Source organism: Trichomycterus rosablanca, chromosome 9 (genome assembly GCF_030014385.1).
Source record: "Trichomycterus rosablanca isolate fTriRos1 chromosome 9, fTriRos1.hap1, whole genome shotgun sequence".
Lineage (NCBI taxonomy): Eukaryota > Metazoa > Chordata > Actinopteri > Siluriformes > Trichomycteridae > Trichomycterus > Trichomycterus rosablanca.
In genome coordinates this window covers 19,389,372-19,412,522 of record NC_085996.1, presented here as the reverse complement: position 1 = coordinate 19,412,522, position 23,151 = coordinate 19,389,372, and the positions used below count along the sequence as shown (strand labels likewise).

General features: G+C 37.9%; 1 protein-coding gene across 1 annotated transcript in view; it reads right to left on the bottom strand.

The window, feature by feature from the left end:
• Positions 1–18,599, bottom strand: part of enah (ENAH actin regulator) — a 201,998-nt gene extending 183,399 nt beyond the window's left edge. The window contains exon 1 of the mRNA XM_063002040.1: positions 18,259–18,599. Coding sequence (XP_062858110.1) covers positions 18,259–18,263 — 5 coding nt within the window. The 5' untranslated portion in view covers positions 18,264–18,599. The remainder of the gene's footprint in view (positions 1–18,258) is intronic.
• Positions 18,600–23,151: the final 4,552 nt, after the last annotated feature.

Below are 23,151 nucleotides of genomic sequence, written 5' to 3'. Positions count from 1 at the left end.
GTCTAAAACCAGGTGCTTCAGTTATTTTGTCCAACCCCTGTATATATATATATATATATATATATATATATATATATATATATACAGTGTATCACAAAAGTGAGTACACCCCTCACATTTCTGCAAATATTTTATTATATCTTTTCATGGGACAACACTATAGAAATAAAACTTGGATATAACTTAGAGTAGTCAGTGTACAACTTGTATAGCAGTGTAGATTTACTGTCTTCTGAAAATAACTCAACACACAGCCTTTAATGTCTACATGGCTGGCAACATAAGTGAGTACACCCCACAGTGAACATGTCCAAATTGTGCCCAAAGTGTCAATATTTTGTGTGACCACCATTATTATCCAGCACTGCCTTAACCCTCCTGGGCATGGAATTCACCAGAGCTGCACAGGTTGCTACTGGAATCCTCTTCCACTCCTCCATGATGACATCACGGAGCTGGTGGATGTTAGACACCTTGAACTCCTCCACCTTCCACTTGAGGATGCGCCACAGGTGCTCAATTGGGTTTAGTCCATCACCTTTACCTTCAGCTTCCTCAGCAAGGCAGTTGTCATCTTGGAGGTTGTGTTTGGGGTCGTTATCCTGTTGGAAAACTGCCATGAGGCCCAGTTTTCGAAGGGAGGGGATCATGCTCTGTTTCAGAATGTCACAGTACATGTTGGAATTCATGTTTCCCTCAATGAACTGCAGCTCCCCAGTGCCAGCAACACTCATGCAGCCCAAGACCATGATGCTACCACCACCATGCTTGACTGTAGGCAAGATACAGTTGTCTTGGTACTTCTCACCAGGGCGCCGCCACACATGCTGGACACCATCTGAGCCAAACAAGTTTATCTTGGTCTCGTCAGACCACAGGGCATTCCAGTAATCCATGTTCTTGGGCTGCTTGTTTTCAGCAAACTGTTTGCTGGCTTTCTTGTGCGTCAGCTTCCTTCTGGGATGACGACCATGCAGACCGAGTTGATGCAGTGTGCGGCGTATGGTCTGAGCACTGAAAGGCTGACCTCCCATGTCTTCAACCTCTGCAGCAATGCTGGCAGCACTCATGTGTCTATTTTTTAAAGCCAACCTCTGGATATGACGCCGAACACGTGGACTCAACTTCTTTGGTCGACCCTGGCGAAGCCTGTTCCGAGTGGAACCTGTCCTGGAAAACCGCTGTATGACCTTGGCCACCATGCTGTAGCTCAGTTTCAGGGTGTTAGCAATCTTCTTATAGCCCAGGCCATCTTTGTGGAGAGCAACAATTCTATTTCTCACATCCTCAGAGAGTTCTTTGCCATGAGGTGCCATGTTGAATATCCAGTGGCCAGTATGAGAAAATTGTACCAAAAACACCAAATTTAACAGCCCTGCTCCCCATTTACACCTGGGACCTTGACACATGACACCAGGGAGGGACAACGACACATTTGGGCACAATTTGGACATGTTCACTGTGGGGTGTACTCACTTATGTTGCCAGCCATTTAGACATTAATGGCTGTGTGTTGAGTTATTTTCAGAAGACAGTAAATCTACACTGCTATACAAGTTGTACACTGACTACTCTAAGTTATATCCAAGTTTCATGTCTATAGTGTTGTCCCATGAAAAGATATAATGAAATATTTGCAGAAATGTGAGGGGTGTACTCACTTTTGTGATACACTGTATATATATATATATACTCTTGAAAAAGGGAAGATAAGACATTAAAAAGGTTAGGTAAGGGGGGTTTGAGAGGTCTGCCATGGATTAATTCTATTTACATGATTTCTTATGAGAAAAACAGATTGAACTTAAACATTTTGACTTAAGAACAGCCCTTTGGAACCAATTAAATTCGTTGATATCATTTTGACTCACAACTAGGGATGTCAATGATAAGCCGATAACCAACAAAGAGGTTAGTGTTTGTTTACTGCTTAAAGGAATTTAAATTTCTATGAAGTCATTTCCAACTGTGTACAAGCTTTATACACAGATCACAATCTGAACAGAAAAAAAATTATGGATTTATATTATTTAAGTAAAAAACATCTAGTTTTAGTCAACAATGTAAATAGTTAACAATGTTAAATTTAAAAATGAAGATATGACGACTCATGTCTCAGTATTAAAAGTGATGTCAGGAGAAATCTAAACACACATACAGTAGACCCTTGAGTTGCGAACGGTTACCATACGAACATTTCGGGTTATGAGCGATCGTTTTCAACTTAACGTACAAACAAATTTCGGATTATGAACAGAAATTTGCGAAACATGTGCACTGTGTATCAGACAGGGGGGACAGTGAGTGAGAGAGAAGAAGGAAATCGCTGAGTAAAGTATTCTTTCTTTCGAGCAATTACACCTACAAAATACAACACTACTGAAATAAAGAAGGAAATAATAGAGAAATATGAGAGTTATTGTTATTTCTGGTAGATAGATTTTATAAAAATATGGTTGTGCTCACTGTATTCATGTTCATCTTACTGCTGTACATTCCTGCTACATGAGCTCTGTTACACAGTTTTTGAGATCAAAAAAGTTAGTACCATTTGTTTTGGGACATTGCATGTTAATTTAAAATTGAGCATTTCCTTCAGATTAACTTCTCATAATGAGCACACAGGAAATCTGCCTGTTTACAAGCATGGCTGTCTCGAAACTGCATACTTATATGAACAACGGTATAAATTTATAGCATTACGTGACATGACCAAGTTTCCCCACTGAACTATAAACTGGATTTTCAGGATCAAGCTCAAGAGAAATTTGTAGAAACTGCATAAACTAAAGACAAATAATGTAATAGAGGAGCACAAATACTGCATCTGAAAAACATTACTTAAAAGGTCATGTTCTCAATGGACATAAAAAACAGTCAAATACTTGCTCAGCATCTGGCACATAATTTAACTGACTGAGAAAACAGCTCATGAGAAAAGGTTTTATGACCACAAGATGCAGCTAGAAAAGGCAAACTAGAACAGACTGCAGAAAACTAAAACAGTGTGACGACTAGAAGCAGGGGGTTTTAAAGGCAGCTTTTGGATTTTTTTTTTTGGTTTATGTAAGATACAGAGAACAGTTTGTGAGAAGCACACATCCGTCTTTATATGTGGCTTCATTATGTTAAGGGGGTTATTAAATCTAATGCAAGACATGAACCTATATTTTTTTTTTAAATGAGCTAAAGATTATTTTGTAAATTTTTCATTCCATAATTTACCAAAGCTTTATCCTGGACAGGGTCATCATGGGTCTGGATTCCCTACAATCACTGGGCGCAACCTTGAAACGAACGCCAATCTGTCGCAAGTTTTTGCCAATCATGTCAGTGTCCAGATGCCCAACCAGCCTATAGCATTGCTGGCGAATCAAAACATGGATTTCAGTAGTGAGCTAGTGGAATTTACCACTGCATTACCAGATTGTCTTATTTTGTACCTATTAAGCACCATGCATACAGCTAAACATCAATAATGTAGGTATAGGCTCTACATCACAAAAACATTCATTTTAGGGCAACTAATTCATCAACTGTCATAACTTGATCTCTCACAAAAATGTTGCTTTCTAATATTAAAATCAGTCTGAAATGTTTAGGGAAAATACATTTTAGTGATTAGTGAATCAAAAATGTAATTTCGTCTTTAAGGTACAGTAAACCCTTGACTTACAAATTGAATTGGTTCCGAAGGGTTGTTCTTAAGTCAAAATGTTCGTAAGTTAAACCTAATTTTCCCATTAGAAATAATGTAAATAGAATTAATCCGTGCCAGACCTCCCAAACCACCCCCTTACATAACCTCTCTAATGTCTTAAATGGTCTTTTTTGTTATAAACACAAGTATATTTTCCCTTAAATAATATAAGACATTCCTGTAATAAACAATAACAAACAACAATACACAGTAGTACTGCACTTCACATAAAAAACAAACATCACATTTCAGTAGAGTATGTGTGCTGTACCATACACCATAATAAATTTCCTTCTTTTTTTCAAAAGTAATAGATTTTTTCATTTTCTTACCACTTCGCTTACTCTGCACCTTCTCTGGGGCCATTTTGACATTGAATTTTACAAAATATAAAGAAAACACCAAAAAAACACTGTCCGCTGTCAGAAAATTCACTTACTGTGTGTGTGTGTGTATATATATTATACAGTTGAAAAAAAACGCTTGTAACCCAAAATCTTCACATGGTAAACAGTTCGTAAGTCAAGGGTCTACTGTAGTATGATGTACATTTACTGTGGACATCAGTATTCCATTACGTCCAGTTTCTCTACAGCAGGGCTACTCGGCTGATTCAATATAAGGGCTGAATTACAAAAATCTATAACAGGCCACAAACACAAAACTACCTGCTAAATTTTGTTGAGTATTAGAGTATTAGAAAGTGGACTGTTTTAAAACAATGGTCCATTGTTACAGCTGCTATGCTGTACTTTTAAAGGTTCAATAAACTTTCTAAATTTACTGTTTTTGTCAGCAATAATAAAACATTGTTTTGACACTGCTTTTCAACTAACAATTGATAAGCTGCATGGCATGCAAAACAATTTTGCATATGAATCTTGTTTTGCTAGTTTAACAAATACCTATTTCATTGCATCCTTGTTTTGCCACACACTGACTCCCTAAATCTTTTATTTAAAGTGAACAGCCCATATTCTTAGATTTTCTTCAACTTACAGTTAAAAATGACGACAGTGGAACTAAAAAGCATTATAAAATTAAAAATCTGGGAAAACTAGCTATGCAATCATTTTAATACAGGTTAGTGTAAACGCTGGTCAGCTTTTTTAAACATATAGTTAGCAAAAGTACAAAAGGTGTCCAGGGGATAGTATTAATATATTTAAGAATGGAGGGAGAAAAATGCCAGAAAATGCTCTTTAGGTGCTTTAAAAGTAGCAATAAATAGTTCTGGTCTAGATTTTTATGGGTTTTCATAAAGTGTTCTTGGGATGTAAGAGCAGGAAGAACATCAGCATGTGGTTTGCCTCACTTGCTTGCTTTACAAATCATTCAGTGTTCAGTAGTCTCCTGTGTGCAGTGATTGAGTGTGTAGGTGGCTGGGCTGGGTTGTTCAAAATGCAGCTACAACCAGAACAGAAATGTTTAATGAAAAGATTACATGTGTATAATATACATAATTACTATAGATGCAGAGTGGTACATTTACTGGTACATGAATAATAATGTTTTATACTCCAACAACTGCTTAGTTAGTTGTCCACATACTTTTGGCCATGTGTTTACATAAAGCCCAACAATTTATTAAGAATAAGACTAACAGGCTCAGAGGTAAGACAGAAGTTTGTGTAAGTTTGTGTATACACCTAAAGACCAATAAACTTAGCAAATCCAACACATTGTTATGTCCACTTTATCAGCTCCACTTACCATATAAGAGCACTTTGTAGTTCTACAATTACTGACTGTAATCCATCTATTTCTCTACATACCTTTTTAGCCTGCTTTCACCCTGTTTTTCAATGGTCAGGACCATCACAGAGCAGGTATTATTTAGGTGGTGGATCATTCTCAGCACTGCACTGACACTGACATGGTGGTGGTGTGTTAGTGCGTGTTGTGCTGGTATGAGTGGATCAGACACAGCAATACTGATGGAGTTTTTAAACTCCACTCACTGTCCACTCTATAAGACACTCCTACCTAGTTGGTCCACCTTGTAGATTCAAGTCAGTCAGAGACGATCGCTCATCTACTGCTGCTGTTTGAGTTGCTCATCTTCTAGACCTTCATCAGTGGTCACAGGACACTGCCCATGGGGCGCTGTTGGCTGGATATATTTGGTTATACCATTCCCTCCCTCAAACACAACAAATGGTGTCTGCAGAGCTCCCGACCAGGCTGGTAGTACCGCTAAGACCTAAACCAGAAAGATCTTCAAAGTGATGGCTTGCCAGCCGGATGCCATATTGTGCTAATATAATCACTGAATTAAGTCCATACAACCCATCTTTTAAACCAAAATAAAAGCAGACAAAAATGCTACTTGGATGACCCAATCTGATACCAACTATATAGCTGCATTAACCCTCAGTTTCAATCTTATTTGACAGCATATACCATGACTGCATGTGATTTTGACTTTGCATAACAAATCAGTCACATGTTGATGAAAACCAAATTCATGTTAAGTACGCCACAGTCATGATGTTTTGGTGTGAATAAATGAATTGTGTTTGGTCGGTCAGCTTGGTTACTGAACAGATGTGTAGTATGTGTGATGCTTTGGTATCAAAAAATTGAATAAACAGAGGATGTGTTTGACAGAAGTTTTTGATCCACAGAGGGGGCAAGTGGGGGCCTGGTCTCTTTTTAGCAGGTATGTATGGGTGAATTTGGTGTGTCCTATACAGCATCTTGTGTAAATAATTTGTTCCCAACGTTTCTTGGGGTATTGAGCTCAATCTGTTTTTTTTTTTAATGGTAGGGTGGATCTCTTAGAGTTTGTTGGTATAAGTTCCCCATTCTTTTTGCCAAGCTGCTGTGGTGTATGCTTTTATAATTGGTCCGAGATCAAATGGTGGGTAGGAACCACCTTTATACATTAGCAATCTGTCAACTTCACACATTGCATTTATGACAAAAAATGTCCTTGGATTACATAATAAAATATTTTTGTTCGGTGCCGTTCTTTGTCCCTGTAAAATCACCCAGAGAGAAACTACTGCACTTTGAATCATTTCACTTGTGTTTTCACACAGCCGAGAAATCAGCTGCAGCATTCACCTCAGGCTTGTGTTATGTTTGTAGGCAAATTCTGATCAGAACCCAGATGCATGACATCCATCATTACTGACAGAAACTCCACAATGCAATTAAGATTTGAAAATGTAAAGTTGCACGTTAAGAATGCAAGAACAACATTTTACCAAACTTACACCACATCACAAAGACCTTCCAGCAAAGCAGATTCCTAATTTCAAAATCAACGTGAATTGTTTACAACATATAAAATATCCAGTCGAAGGGATTACACAATCTATTATGTAAGGTCATTTTACACCAAACCACATATTACCATTAATGTATTAATCTGTGATAATCCTAAAAGCTCAGCTAAAGCCTTCTCAGTTTTCTTTTTGGCTGGCAGCTTTGAAACTGCACCCGTGGTCAAGTGGTTAAACCGATGGACGAGAAATCCATTGGGTTCTCAATGCGCATATTCAAATCCTGCCGACTACAACTCCACTTTCTCTAGGAACATTGGTAGCCCAGTTAATACAACTTTGGGCTATCAATTAGAAGGTTGTGGGTTTTAATCTAGTCTTTGCCAGCCACTGTTAGGCATATGAGCAAGGGTCAAGGGATGCTGTACAATGATTGACCCTTTGCTCTTAAATGCAAGGGAAAAAATTTACATCTGACAAAGGCATTGATTGAAAAGGTGGCTACATATAGTGATGTCACAAACATGAGAAATGTCAAGTTTTGTGGAACCATCAATAACATGACAAATCTGCCTGGAGCAGCCCCGGTTCTGGACTGCTTTGCTTGGGGGGGCAGTAAAACCTAATGAGGGGGCATGTTGATAGTCATGTTTTTGAAGCCAGAAATATATTCAAGGCTTGATTTGTGCATGAATGATGACAGCCAAGCTATTGATACTGGCTTAAAGTGATGTATGAGGTAAAGAAATAAAAATGCATGTTTTCGAACTTAAACTTAAAACCCAATGATTAAAAAATACATGTTGATTATGTAAATGGAGAAAAAAGATTATCTAATTGTATTTCATTTTAATACGCCCCCTTAATTAAATTGCCATTACTAATAGAACAACTCTATTTCTTGAAAGGCTTTAATACAAATTTAAGTCAAAGCTGACAAATGTACCTACACACAGACTGAGAATATTCAAACGTGGAAATAGGAATGAGTGAGAATATTTATATTATTGGGAAATTAAAATATAAAGAAAACAAAAGAATACTAATTCTGTAAAAAAATAAGTGTTTACCAGTATACCTGCCTCTCGCTCACACTAACAGAACATATACTGCCGAACTGAACTGTTTGGGGCAGTCTGCCGATTTTTATATGACTCAAAGAGCCAATCAGGAATAAGCAAGGAAATATCTTCACACTAAAACAAAATGCATTTTTGTGATTGGTTCAGAGATAATTTTAAAAATAGCCGTTGCTTGCATTGTGCTTGGGGGGGCAAAGACACAATTTGGGGGGGCAAAGACACAATTTGGGGGGGCAAAGACACAATTTGGGGGGGCAATGCCCCCCTCAGCCCCCCCCTAGCGCCGGCCCTGGCCTGGAGAAAAGCTATTTATATAATTCAATTAATTTCCCATGACCAATCAGTATGCACTAATCAATGACACAAAACCTTTCGTTATTCTATACTGTGGTGTTGTGGTAAGGATTTGAGGCATTTGGACTCAAGGAGCACAAGCACAACAATCAATGAGAAAGTCACAAACTAATTGTACCAGCAATAGTGACCCAACCATCTAACCATCAGTAAAATCATCTTCATCAAGTTGTTACTAAAATAATCAGTACGCCCCATCTCATAAACAAAAAGCAGACAAAAAGCCTGAGTTTTATATACAGTTTTATATATACTGTGTATATATATATATATATATATATATATAACATTTGTTGAGGGGGCCCATGAGCTCTTAGTTACACCACTGTCACAGTCATGATGTTTTAGTGTGAATAAATATGTTGTGTTGGGTCAATTTTGCTGTATAAGACATCTGTTCAGTAACCAAGCTGACTGACCAAACTATCTAACCATCAGTAAAATTGCCTTTATATACTACTGATATTTTCCACAAATGACAATTTTTCCATTGTGGAAAGTCCACCTACATAGAAACAATAGAGTAACTCTATATGAATGACAATTTATAAATAATTTATGAATAAAAAAAGTTTTTATGTTGGATGCACTTCTTGGTGCAACCCTCTTACTTATTCAGGCTTGAGACCAGCACTAAGAGTGCACTGAAATGTTAAATAGAACAAACATGCTTTTAACAGCTAAAGCACAGCAAGTCAACATGATTAATTTTTTTCTCTTCCAATCTTGTTTTGCTAGTGTTTGGTACTGTAGCTATGTGTTGCAAAACAATGCTGCAAAGACCTGTCACCAAGTGCCATAGCATGGCAAATAAAAATCTAATATGCAAAATGCATTCCTACCACGACATTACCCGACCAGGTGATGGCTTCACAAATGACAATAAAAAAACTCAAACAAGAAAACACATTAGCAGAAAGCAAAGAGATAAAGCTGCAGCATGAGGTTTGTTTGTTTGTTTATTAGGATTTTAACTTCATGTTTTACACTTTTGGTTACATTCATGACAGGAACGGTAATTACTCATTACACAAGATTCATCAGTTCACAAGTTCATATCAAACAGTCATGGACAATTTAGTGTCTCCAATTCACCTCATTTGCATGTCTTTGGACTCTGGGAGGAAACCGGAGCACCCGGAGTAAACCCACGCAGACACGGGGAGAACATGCAAACTCCACACAGAAAGGACCCGGACCGTCCCACCTGGGGATCGAACCCAGGACCTTCTTGCTGTGAGGCGACAGTGCTACCCACTTAGCCACTGTGAGGCCCGCCAAAACAAGTACTTAAAATAAGAGGAAAGAGTGTCATTGCAATCTGCCATTTACAGTACTAGTTTACTGGAACCTAAAGTTACTGTTACTCTGTGCAGTGGATCAAATCTTGAGATAATGGTCAGCATGGCACAGTCGATTCTGTATGCAATGCTCTTCAAACAATAAAAGTATACTAAAGACAATTAAACAAAGAGGAATGTTTTGTTTTCTACAGTGTGTCTGTTGAACACTCAAACGAGACCCACATGTTCATATGAAACCAGTTAGACTACATTTTCTGCGGGTGTATTTAGCCCTAAACCACTCCTATCTTTCGAAATCTGGACCCATCCAGAGGACTTGTGTCTTTGCCACCTTAGTATTCTGATAAATTATGTGTCCAATTTCATTTTACATAAGCCTTTTTTCCATTGCACAGGACCCTACGGTACAATGTGTGCACCCAATACTCTCTGTACCATACCTAATGTGCTGTTGTGCGTTTTTAATTCAAACCAAACACTGCAAGCAAATACAGAACAGTAACCGTAAACAAATGTACCAGCAAAAACAGGACGATTTCTCGTTTGCCCACTGTAGTTGATGCAGTGTTTAGTTTATTGTTTTAAAAATCAATGGTCTGCACTAGGGTTGGGCGGTATGACGATATTACCGTATACCGCGGTATCCAAAAATGGTGACGGTATTCAAAAATGGTGACGGTATTTTTTAAATGTGAAGCACCGAATTTCTGCTTCCGGTTTACCTTGAAAACTGATTGGCTGTGGGGTGCTTACTGGTGATAACACAGAGAGACGAGTGAAGAGCCACACTGGCTAGCGTTAGCTGTGAGCTAACAAGCAGAAACTGAAAAACGGCTCGTCTTTTAATTTTTTCAAAATCAACATTTTTTATCAGTTCAACCGGAAATAAACACAAGCGCGTGCATGCGCGGACATGTACTTATTTACTAAATATATCTTCAGTGTAAATCGAGCACAAGTGTTGAGAAAAAGGAGCAAACAGTAATAATAACGTTACGCCCAATCCGCTGTTCTGACTCTTGTCTGCCATAGATTTTCCTGCCTATGTAAGAACTATTTTTTCCTAAATAAAAGCGCTATATTAAGAAAAAAGAACGTCTCACCTGTCGTGTAATGTGAATTATAAAATATATTGTCTGGCCCTTTAAGAAAGTTAAGCGCACTATAGGGCGTAGGGAGCGAGTGTGTAGGGAATAGATCGGATTTGTACCGTTTCTGTGCTCGAGTTTTGCACTGAGCTTGTGTGACATGTAAAGTAGCGTTCTCGTTAACCACTCAAATGTTTGGACTTTGAATTATTTTAACATTATTTTACATCACCGTCATCGCAACATGAACATTTACATTCATATTTTTTGTTACGGTATAGAACTTAATTCTGGATTACAGGCATAACTAATCGTACACGTTCATACACTTTTAAGAAATATCTGTAACTATAAACTAAGCAGTTAACTTTTGAAATATATTGAAGTGTGTAGCCTGCTATTATTCTGTTTTGTGTGGGCAGAGAGAGATTACAATGCCAAAATGTTGTGTTAATGTTTGTGTTAAAGTGTAATTGATACACATGCATTTATACTTATGCGTATTTATTATAGATCAGACAAGATAAGCAATGTTTGACGTTCAGATTGTTAAATCTTTTTATAATAAAACATTGAAATATTGTAATTACACTCAAGTGTGTACACTGTAAAGTTTGTCTGCGACACAACCACCGACAAACCCCCCCGCGGTAATACCGTATACCGCGGTATTTCCTGAAGACGGTATGACGGTATGAAAATCGGCAATATCGCCCAACCCTAGTCTGCACTGTTTTTTGCACGACGCATACAGCCTGCTTCAGTATGCTTGGTCTCAGGTCAGGAAGGGTAAACAAAATGTACAAGTACTTGGGTACACAGTATGGTCACTTGGAATCCTGGAATCAACTATTACATGTGTAATCACAACTTTACACATGTACCCTATGGAACATACAGTGCCATAGGGTACCGTGCAGAGAAAATGGCTATTAAAGTCACCCAAAACTAACCAAAAGCCCTACACTCAAAGATCCCAATAGGAAAACTACCATTCTTTCTCAGCAAAATATACACCGCTATATCAGCCATAGCATTAAAACTACACTGTCCATTTTATCAGCTCCACGTACGTAGTTCTACAATTACTGACTGTAGTCCATCTGTTTCTCTACATACCTCTTTAGCCTGCTTTTACCCTGTTCTTCAATGGTCAGGACCCCCACAGAGCAGGTATTATTTGGGTGGTGGATCATTCTCAGCACTGCAGTGACACTGGTGGTGTGTTAGTGTGTATTGTGCTGGTATGAGTGGATCAGACACAGCAGTGCTGCTGGAGTTTTTAAATACCCTGTCCACTCACTGTCCACTTTATTAGACACTCCTACCTAGTTGGTCCACCTTGTAGATGTAAAGTCAGAGACGATCGCTCATCTATTGATGCTGTGAGTTGGTTGTCTTCTGGACCTACATCAGTGGTCACAGGGCACTGTTGGCTGGATATTTTTGGTTGGTAGTGAGGTGTTTGAAAACTCCAGCAGCACTGCTGTGTCTTATCCACTCATACCAGCACAACACACACTAACACACCACCACCATGTCAGTGTCACTGCAGTGCTGAGAATGATCCACCACCTAAATAATACCTACTCTGTGGTGGTCCTGGGACAGTCCTGACCATTGAAGAACAGCATGAAAGGTGAGTAACAAAGTATGCAGAGAAACAGATGGACTACAGTCAGTAATTGTAGAACTACAAAGTGGTTCTATATGGTAAGTGGAGCTGATAAAATGGACAGTGAGTGTAGAAACAAGGAGGTGGTTTTAATGTTATGGTTGATCGGTGTATAGCATGTTACTGTATAATACAGAAAGTGAAGGCTAGCTCCCTTCTGACCTGCATGAACCTCCATCCCAATATCTTTCCCACACCTCTCACTTCTGTAGGTTATGGCAGTACATAATATCAAATATTATGTTAATACTTTATTTTAGCATAACTACAGTTGTAATCTAAGTTATTGAACCCTGTTGCAAATCAGGATTTTTAGCAAAATTGACTTTCAGCAGTTTGCAATAAACCAATCAAGCAATGACATGTTAAATAGCTTAACACAAGTAATATAATAAGTGATTTCACTAAATTAAACACAGAATGTCACTTGAAATGCCACTGAATACTGCAGTCTCAGAATTATTCAGGTGAATCAAAGGTGTGCATGAGATAACACACATTAAATATCTGTACTGGCTTTGAGTTTGTTCACTGTGATATTCAATTGCATGTTAGAAATAAGTCAAGAGAGCTGCCCAGAACTTCAGAAGAGAGACAATTGCCTTGCACAGACAAGTAAAATGATACAAAAAGATAGCAAAGGCACTGAATGTTCTTAGAGATAGTTACATACATAGTTCACAAATTAAGTTACACTGAAGTTACACAAGTTTTGAAGTTTGAAAGAAACACTGGCTACACTACCTTGACATAGCAGTAAAATGAAGCCATCACCAGCTGCCACCAGATTCCTGAGAAGGCAGGTGGCCGAAAACCCTCAAGTGAGTGCAAAAACAATCTGCAGCAGGATCTGCACAGTAAGGCACACACTAAACACTGAAGGTCTTTATGCCCTCAAACTCCTACACCTCTACTGACCAGAAAAGTCTGCTCCAACATACTCAAAACCATATAAATAAGTCAAAGAGGTTTGAGGATTCTGTTCTGTAAAATGATTGAAAAAACAGGGACTTTACAGGTCTATGGATGAGCAGTATGGTTGGTAGAGGAAGAACAAAGCATATGCTGAAAAGAACACCCTGCCAACAGTAAAGCATTGCCATGGCTCAGTGATGCGCTGGGGCTGTTTAGCTTCGTCTGGCACTGGAAACCAGCAGCATGTGAAGGGCTAGATGGATTCAATCAAGTATCATGAAAGATAGGAGAAAACATCATGCCTTCTGTGAGGAAGCTGAAGCTTGGGCGTCATTGGACCTTCCAACCGGACAATACTCCAAAGCATACCTCAAAGTCCACCAATGCTTGGTTTCAGAGGAAGACCTGGAAGATTCTGGAATGGCCATCACAGTAGCCTTACTTCAACCCCATGGAAAATCTTTGGTGGGATTTAAAGACGGTTATTTTTTGTTCCGCTGCTTTGTTCTTTGGCAATGTTGCACATTTTTACTTTTTTGTTCTGCTGGATTGTAAAAGGCGGATTTCAAAAAAAAAATTTGTAAGGTGGGCATATTGACTGCAAGTGTGCATGTGCCAGCTCCATGTAAAGCTGCATGCAGTTTCTAAAACAAATAGGATATGTAAGCATTTTTAGCAATTTAATAATAGAAAACAGAACTATTTCATGTAAAAATCTCAAATTGTAAACACAGTTTGCGCCAGTATAACTGACACCCCAGTAAAAAGGTAGAACTCATGTTTATTTTATGATAGCTACACTAAAGTTGTCAGAAAGAGCTTAAATATAACTGACTGCATCTTTATTCTTTAATTATCATGTTTAGTTAGTGCTTATAATGAACAATTTGCTACTAATAATCCACATTATAAATGTTGAACTGACATGTTAAGCATGTCACACTGTTTTATGATCAATGTGCTTCAAATTTTGATGGATGCTATAAGCTTGTCAATACCAATTAACCATCGACTAAAGATGGTCAGTTATTCAATCAATTCAATATTTGCATCCCTAGCAAGGCTGATATTATTTACTTTACCACTGCTTTGAAATCTAGTGTGAAGGTGTGTGGAATGCTACTCATGACCATCTGAAATGCGTGCAGACAAAAAGTTAAATAAGGCTTGATTTACTCCCACATTTGCACCCTCCAGCCTGTGGGAGTGTGATTCACAGGTCTGAATCACACCAGGAAAGCAACATTAAGCAGTCATTCGGTTCAGACTTTTCCCTGAATGGGCAAGAATGTAAATGAAATTGACAGGAACAGCACACCTGCTACAACTAGAATGCACCCCCCAGTAGTACCACAATAGAGAAAAGAGTTGACACAAAAGGGGCACAAACTGACTCATCTTTACTCATGGTTACAGGCCATAAGTTGTGTTGAAGGATGCAAACAGCTGACAACAGTCACCATGTGTGGTAAAAGTGTGTTGATGCCCACAGCCAACAGCCATCCCCCAACTCAAACATTAACTGCCTAATATTCAAACTGTGGTCACAACATAACAGCGAATTTCAGTTATTATGTGATTAATATGAAGTCAGGCTCTAAATACATGTTGTGCTTATTGCCAATAATCTCATCTTATAATTTACTTCCAACTCACTGAGAAGCAGTATGTTAAATTAAGGAAGAAGATTTTGAATAGATAGATTTATTAAATAAATAATGCATGAACACAGTATTTTAAACAAGTCAATTGAAGATTATAATAAACCAATCAGGATGCAAGATAAATGTGATACTATACCATGTAATGGCCATCCACATTATGAGTGTGAGAAACACTCATACATTACATCAAAGAGTTTGCCAATAACCTCCATTATTTAAGAAATACCATCACCAAGAATACCATTTACAGCACAATCCACTTTAGCTACTTTTAGTTGCCAAGTTAAGTTAAAGGTGCATTCACATCTGTCTCATAAAAAGGGGAAAATCTGACTCAAACCTTTTATATTCAGGTGTGACAATCAGAAAAAAATGATGTCAAGTTTCTAGCAGGCATAGAAAAAGCAGATACATGACCTATGCTGTCACATATTAACCTTCATCATCACTTAACATTGTTCCATGTTGTCTGGAATTTGATAATAGATGTCATGTCCCTGTAGAACAGATAAGACATAAACAGAGTGTACTGTACTCTGTCCTTATTGCATTATATTTTAAATGGTAAAATGTATAGTGTTTAGCACAAATCATTATAGTAACCTTGAAAATCATACAGTACTTGTACGTTTTTATGACTTACAAATAAATGTGTGCATGGTATACAAATTCACAAACCTCCCAGTTGTGATTCAGCAGTGATTGGAATACAGATACATAGCTTTGAAAGAACCCTGCTATTTTGCTTTGAGGCAAATGCATGAATAACTTTGCTACACTGACTGCCCCAAAGGAAGCAGAATTTGCTTGATTTGTTTTATTAAATAAGCGTAAACTGTTGCTAGGGAGTATCTGTAATAAGAATTTTAGAAATATGGTTGCCAGCTATGGTCTTATGTCACACAATCAAGCCTTAAATGGTCCATGTAATGCTCCAGTAATTGGTATTCTATATGGGTGACTTTAATATTGTTTGTTGTTGACTGTAAGAAGTTGTTTATGTAACCAACACATAATAGCAGTCAAAGTGCATTTAAAAAAGTGCTAACAGAGACAAAACTGAGGCTAACTAGGAATCTATAATAGTCAGCCTTGTTTCAAATTAAATGTACACATTATGACAAGTAAATTTTACTGCAATATATGGTTTCCCATTTAGACAATAAATCAACAATTGGATAATGGCTTTTAATTTGAATGGCCAAAATGTAATAATTCATGAATAATGTCAACACAGCAACAAATGTGCCAAAAGGCTTTATAAAGTATGGAACATGACCTTGCTCAACTCTACATAATGATGTGTTTGAGTGGTTTTGCAAAGCGGTACAAATGGAAAATTGAAACTTAACAGCCAAGAAAAAATGTTTGTTTGTTTGGATTTTAATGCCATGTTTAACACATTTGTGTAATTTAATGGCAACAATAGGTATTATGTATCTGTCTTTATATTGTGGTCCATTTTATATTTTCATCTTTATTTATATGGCTGCGAGGTAGGTTAGGACTGTTCTTGTGTTGTCATGTGCACCTGTTTTCTTTCCTTGGTGTACTTGGGGCATTCCATCAGAATATGTTTTACTGTTAAAGGTGTTTGGCAGATCACACAGGTTGGGGTTTTTTCTCCTTTTACCAGGTGTTGGTGGGTTATTCTGGTGTGGCCGATTCGGCACCTTGTGTACATGACTCGATCTATGCGTCGTCCCTGGTGAATTCTTGGTTTAGCATTGACATTTGGGTGTATTTCACGGTTTGTTGGTGGTCTGGGCTTTCCATTCATTTTGCCATTTTTCCTTGATGTAGAGATTTATTGATGGTTTTAAATCTGTTGATGGGATGTTGATGTTTGTTGTATTTTGTCTTGTTTTTCGTCTTGTTTTTTCTCTAGCTAGCTGATCCGCTTTTTCGTTCCCTGCGTATCCAGCATAGCTGTATGTCATATTCCAGTTCTGTTAAATTGCTGACTGTCTTTTGTATGTTATTAATGATGGGGTGGTCTGATGTGCATGATTCCTGCGCTTTAAGGCATGATTGCAAATCTGTGCATATTAAGATTTTGTGTTTTTGTTCTTTTTCTGCATATTTTAGTGCCATAACTATGGCATGGGCTTCTGCACTGCTATTGTAATGTAAAAGTGAATCCCAGTTAATAATTGGGATGTGATCTGATGTCTGTGTTACTGTCCTTGACATCTTTAAAAAGAGAGTCTAAATGGAGTCAGTGGTGGTTCTAGACCATGTGAGGTGGGGGGCCAGGCAGAGCCCAGAGGCTATGTTAGAGGGGTCAGTTACTTTCTGCCCAAATGTGCATTGTGGGCATTAAGAGGAAACAGTCGATATTCAGTAGAATTCAACATTTTATTTATGCAGTTTTCAGTCAACATTTTCTTGAGTTTGATGTAAACAGATTAACAAAGAATCATCATTTAAGGCATTGCTCTGCTTAAATGTCATTTATTCAGTCCTTTTCTTTTTCATATTCAATTTGAGTTACATATACTGTATTCCTAGGGGGCCGTAAGGGAACAACAAGCATCCCAATTATACTGTATCTACTGTTTAACCATATGGATGAGTAACTGAATCAAGCTTTGTTCTGCATTAACCAACCCTGTTCTCCCAAGTTCAACAGCTTACTTTTTTCAGCTTAAAGTTGATGTTTTTAGTTCTTATTAGCAAAAACAAAAACAAAAAAACGAATATATAAACTGAATGCAGGACGGTGCTTGTACTGGAATACAGCTGGCCAGTCGAGAGGAACTACTCTGTTCAGAACACGCAGTGCAACATGGTGCTCCATTATGTTTAATAATTAATAATGGGTTATATATATATATATATATATATATATATATATATATATATATATATATATATATATATATATATATATATATATAATATATATATATAATAACAGTCATTCGCGTCTCCTGGTAAGACTCGCAGTGGATGTGTACTCGGTTCAATTTTATTTCCCGGCGTAACAGCTTCTGTTTGGATAAGTGTTCAGTTTGCCCTGTCAACACCCAAATACCCAGCTACTAGAAAACATCCAGGTAGGTTATTGTTGTATAGTAGAATACGTAGATAGATAAATTATAAATGAAGATGCCGTTATTAAGCAGACTGTGAAATGTTGCAAACCGCCGAAGCCTCTCTCAACGTCCATGACTCCACCAGTAACAAAGCTCCCAGCAAGATCATTTTCACTGACAGCATCTCAATTTCACTTAATGTGCTTACCTCATGTTTCCTCTGATGTTTGTTCACAGTAACCGGATAATTAGAGAAGTCTAATCTCGCAGCTGGTGAAGCTGAAGTGTTTTCTCTGACTTTTGCGAAGTTCGCACTTGACCACCAACCACAAAGACACAGACGGAAAGTCGCTTATGAACAGGACGCCGGAGGAGCGGAATGCGTGCTCCAAAAAAAGTAAAACAAAAAAGAAAAAGAAAAAATACAAAGTCCAGGTCTACATTATATATCTTCCGCTGCAAATATAAAGCGAGAAAGGCTGCAGCAGAGAAGTATATTAGTTTTTTTCCCGCACCGGTTTGTGCTCCTAAAAGCGGCAGCGTGCCGCTGGAATCCCCTCACACGGCTCTGCCACTGACGCAAGGTTTTTTCTGCACTACGCAGCTGGCGTATAGTACGCAAAAACGCGCTGGCCACGCCCCCATGCAAATTCAGCAACAAACGTTTTGCCTGCTACAGACGTTTCACTAGCAAACGAGCAAACCCAGTTTCACCTGTTTATTTTATTTTCTTCATTTAAAACACATGAATAATTAATAAATAAAAAACAATAACATCCAGAATGCATTAAGAATACACTCACTCGCTCACTCACTTTCTTAACCGCTTATCCAATTAGGGTGGGGGTGGGGGGTTGGGTGGGGGCTGGGCGCTGATGGAGCCTATCCCAGCTTTTCAATTGGCGCAAGGCACACAGTAACACCCTGGATGCCAGTCCATCGCAGGGCAGACACACATTCACCTATAGGGTAATTCAGTGTCCGGAGCTCCAGGAGAAAACCCACACAGACACGGGGAGAACATGCAAACTCCGCACAGAAAGGACCCGGACCGCCCCGCCTGGGGATCGAGCCTCCACGACATGAACTCAACTACCCACCTCACTGCCCCCCCATTGGCTGCACGTATTATGCATGCATAATATATATATATATATATATATATATATATATATATATATATATATATATATATATATATATATATATATATATATATATATTACTGTCCCCAGCATTATCGTCATTACAGCAACAGTGTATGGTTTCTGTAGGGAATCATTTGAAGGTAACACTTGTTTATGTTGTAACCATGGAAACAAAGACTCGCAAGGAAGCACATGCCAGCCATGAGAGAAGATTGACATTTTAATGTCTGGAAATGTGAGTAATTTAATCATGTATTCCTCCTGATCATAGAGTATATTTATTCAGCGTCATTACCATTTACATCAATATGGCAGTACTTTACCAAAAAAAAGAAATTTACACATTATTTATTTGTATTTAAAGTGCATCTTGTACTAGCTATTGATTAGCTTTAGCAAATCTATGGCCTAGCTATTTTTTTTTCTTAAAAAAAGTAAAAATTTTCATTACCGCAACACGTCATTACCAACACATAATGACATTTTGCTATGCCACTTTGCAAATAAATATGAAATATTAAAATTCTATTTAAGCTCAATTGTAGCCATTATGAAGTCTTTGGTCTAAAGCATGTAAGCATTATCTTGACATAATTAAAACTAAATTATTACTACAATAGGCTCAAAATGAATACCTTAGTGGCAATAGATGTGTGGTATCAGATGGATTATGATGTAGATCATTACAAGTTTAATGTAGACTAATTACATGCTGCTAGATGGCTTGTAATTGTAATATACACTATAGGGACAAAAGTATTGTGTTACACCTCTTCATCAATGAATTCAAGTGTTTCATTCAGTCTCATTGTTACAGGTATAAAATCAAGCTAGCCATGCAGTCTGCCTTTACAAACATTTGTGAAACAATGGCTTGTTCTAAAGAACTCACAGAATTTAAGGCTTGGTACTGTAACAGGATGCCACAGTTGCAAGAAATTTCTTAGTTTATAAAATTCCTTCTCTTATAGATGTTTCACGATGAGCTGTAAGTGGAAGCCTTCAGGAACCACAGCAACTCAGCCACAAAGTGGCAGACCAGGTACAGTTATAGAGCGTGGTCACCAAGTACTGGGGCACAGAGTGCATAGCTGTGCTGAATAATTGCAAAGTTCCAAACCTCCTCTAGCATTAACATCAGCACAAAAACTGTGCACCGGCATCCAAGCAGCTGCATGCAAGCCTTACATTACGAAGCACAATGCCAAGTGTCGGATGGAGTGGTGTAAAGCAAGCTGCCACAGGACTCTGCAGCAGTGGAAATTAATAAGATGTCATAAAAGCTCATGTTGGTGTAATACGTAGGTGTCCCAATACTTTTCTCCACATGGAGTATATCATGACAATTCCTGATAGTAACTGATTACTAATACAAAGGATACATATCCTCCAGTTCCTTAAACCTCTTAATCTGTAGTAACCATCCTTACGGTGGGTCTAATGCTTATCCTAAAACAATGAGTGAAACAATACACCCTGGAAAGATCAATGATGATCAAACATGTTAGTTACAAACACATATCAAGATAAACTTGGTGTATATACAATTATCTGCTATGTGTAGGGCAGCAGTTGGCTTAGCAGTTTTGGTACTGTACTAGGGTTGCTGGTTCAAACCCCACCAAGCCATGTTACTATGGTTTGGCCTGTTAGAAAGCCTCTTTAACTTTAGTTGCTTAGATTGTATTCAGTCAGAGTTGTAAGTTGCTTAAAATACAAAGCAAAAAAGTCAGACAATGCCCAGCACCCTTAACCAGTCTTGCTGTTCAATCTGTAGCCACAATTTTGCAGCCTATTGAGCATGCATTTCCTTTGTAATTAATGGAACTAGTTATGAGCTCAGCTCTTTTTACTGACATAAACAAACTCCTTTAGCCTCCCACAGCTGCTGTCATTCCAGTTCTTTCGAAATAATGGCCTTGACTGAGCCTTATTCACAATACTTCAGACAGACACATTCATGATTAACAATCTTTTAGTTTCCTTACATTGCATGAATGGGATTTAACAGCCACTTTTATCCAAAGAAACTTACAACTGATACAACACTTTGTGCCCCAACTTTGGAAACTTGGAGGTGGTGGGGGTTGAGCCGACTGCTTTTACACTGTACAATACACCATTGCATAGTTCTTATCATTTCCTCATCTCCACATCTGATATAGTCAACATTTCCATATTCCACCACTGGAGTCTTTTCTTTCATTTGACTATATTTCTTTATTGATCTGTGTACTATGTAGCCTAATAGATAATTTATTGTTTTATTGTCCTTCTTATAAGTGCATAATAATAATCCATGTAGATGTGGCATAAGGTGTAACCCTGGGATCTGTCTTTAGCCCTCTTTTAAAATTCACATACTGCATCTTGATTTTTACCACCAAGTCCATAAGATCCAATTTTGTTAGCATAAAATCTACCACTTTCTTGCAGCTAACTGCCTTAGTGGCATGTATTCAGATTAAATAAAAACAAATGAAATGACTACTGAAATTGTACATGTTGTCCCCAAGAAGACACTGACCTTGCCATTAATATTAAAAAGGTATTCATCAAAGTTGCCTTTATACAGTGAAACCTATTGTTTACCTTGGCCCCCACTCTCTGAGCCAAAGGTTTACTCTATTACATATGTTATATCTCAATATTTAAACATAAAACATGCTAAAATGTTCGTGCAGCCCTTTTATAACCTCTCAACATTCCATCTAAGGTCGTATCTTATCTTCTTCAGTGAATTCATTAAATGACCACAATAGCTGATCTTGTTGCGTATCCCTACAGAAAACTCTTAATCGGTAATTGGCAGCTAGCTGTGGGAAGTAGCAGTCTGTGGCAGCTGCTAGTGTGCTATTTGTGAAATAGCTGCTATTTCACTAGTGGAAGCCTCCAGTCAAACTGTGGCTGCTGCAAAACGCATGTGGCAGCAAATACTGTAGTGTGCCTAGATTTATAACATTTGGATAAAATTATAGCATGTTACTTATTGCTACTGGAGTTTTTTTTTTTTTTTTTACATGTTTACACTTTAGTTCAGGGGTGTTAAACTCATTTTCACCGAGGGCCACATCAGCATTATGGTGGCCCTCAAAGGGTTGATTGTAACGTATCCTGCTGTGATTGCAGTTTGCCTTTTAAGTCTTGAACAATTTGTTGTTTTTCTTGGAGGCTAAATTCTGTGTTTGGTGTCAAAATGCCAAATGTATACTGTATATTTATAATATATATCTACATTTATACTGTACTTCTTTACCACAGACACGGCCTCAAAATACAAGAGACATACCGGTTTCTCTTCTTGAAGCACAAACTGATCTTTCATTCAATTCTTTTCCTTCTGCTTTGATTTTCTCATTGTACATTTTGAGATTATTTGTAAATATTTCTCAACATCACTTGTTAAAAAACTGCCTCAGTTAAACGCCATCTAGTGGCGGGATGCCATCACTTTGCAGGTCACAAAATTGACATGCATTGTAGGAGATGCAGTTTATGTACGATTTTACAGTGTATGTTAAGCCAATCATACGTCTTTTAAGCTCTCATGGGCCACATAAAATGACGTCGCAGGTCTTGAGCTTGACACGTGCTTTAGTTCTAGCTGCCACTACCTGAATGACTACCAATAGCAGTCTGACAGCTTTCATATCTGCTTATGAAAGACATTTAGACATTTAACCGCCCCTTATTGACAACAAATAGCATTAATACCATTTACGTAAGTCAAAGCAAATGTGTCCCCACTTTAAAGTCGGCTCTATGTTAGGGAAGAACTTCAAGAGTGTTTAAAAACTTGCAAACTGGAACTCAGTCCTTTGCATTGTCAAGATTGTTCCTTAAAATCCACAAAGTTGAATCAGTTCATCTGGACACAAGTTTGTTGTAGAGATACGTTTCGTCACTCAATCCGAATGACTTCTTCAGTCTGAAGAAGTCATTCGGATTGAGTG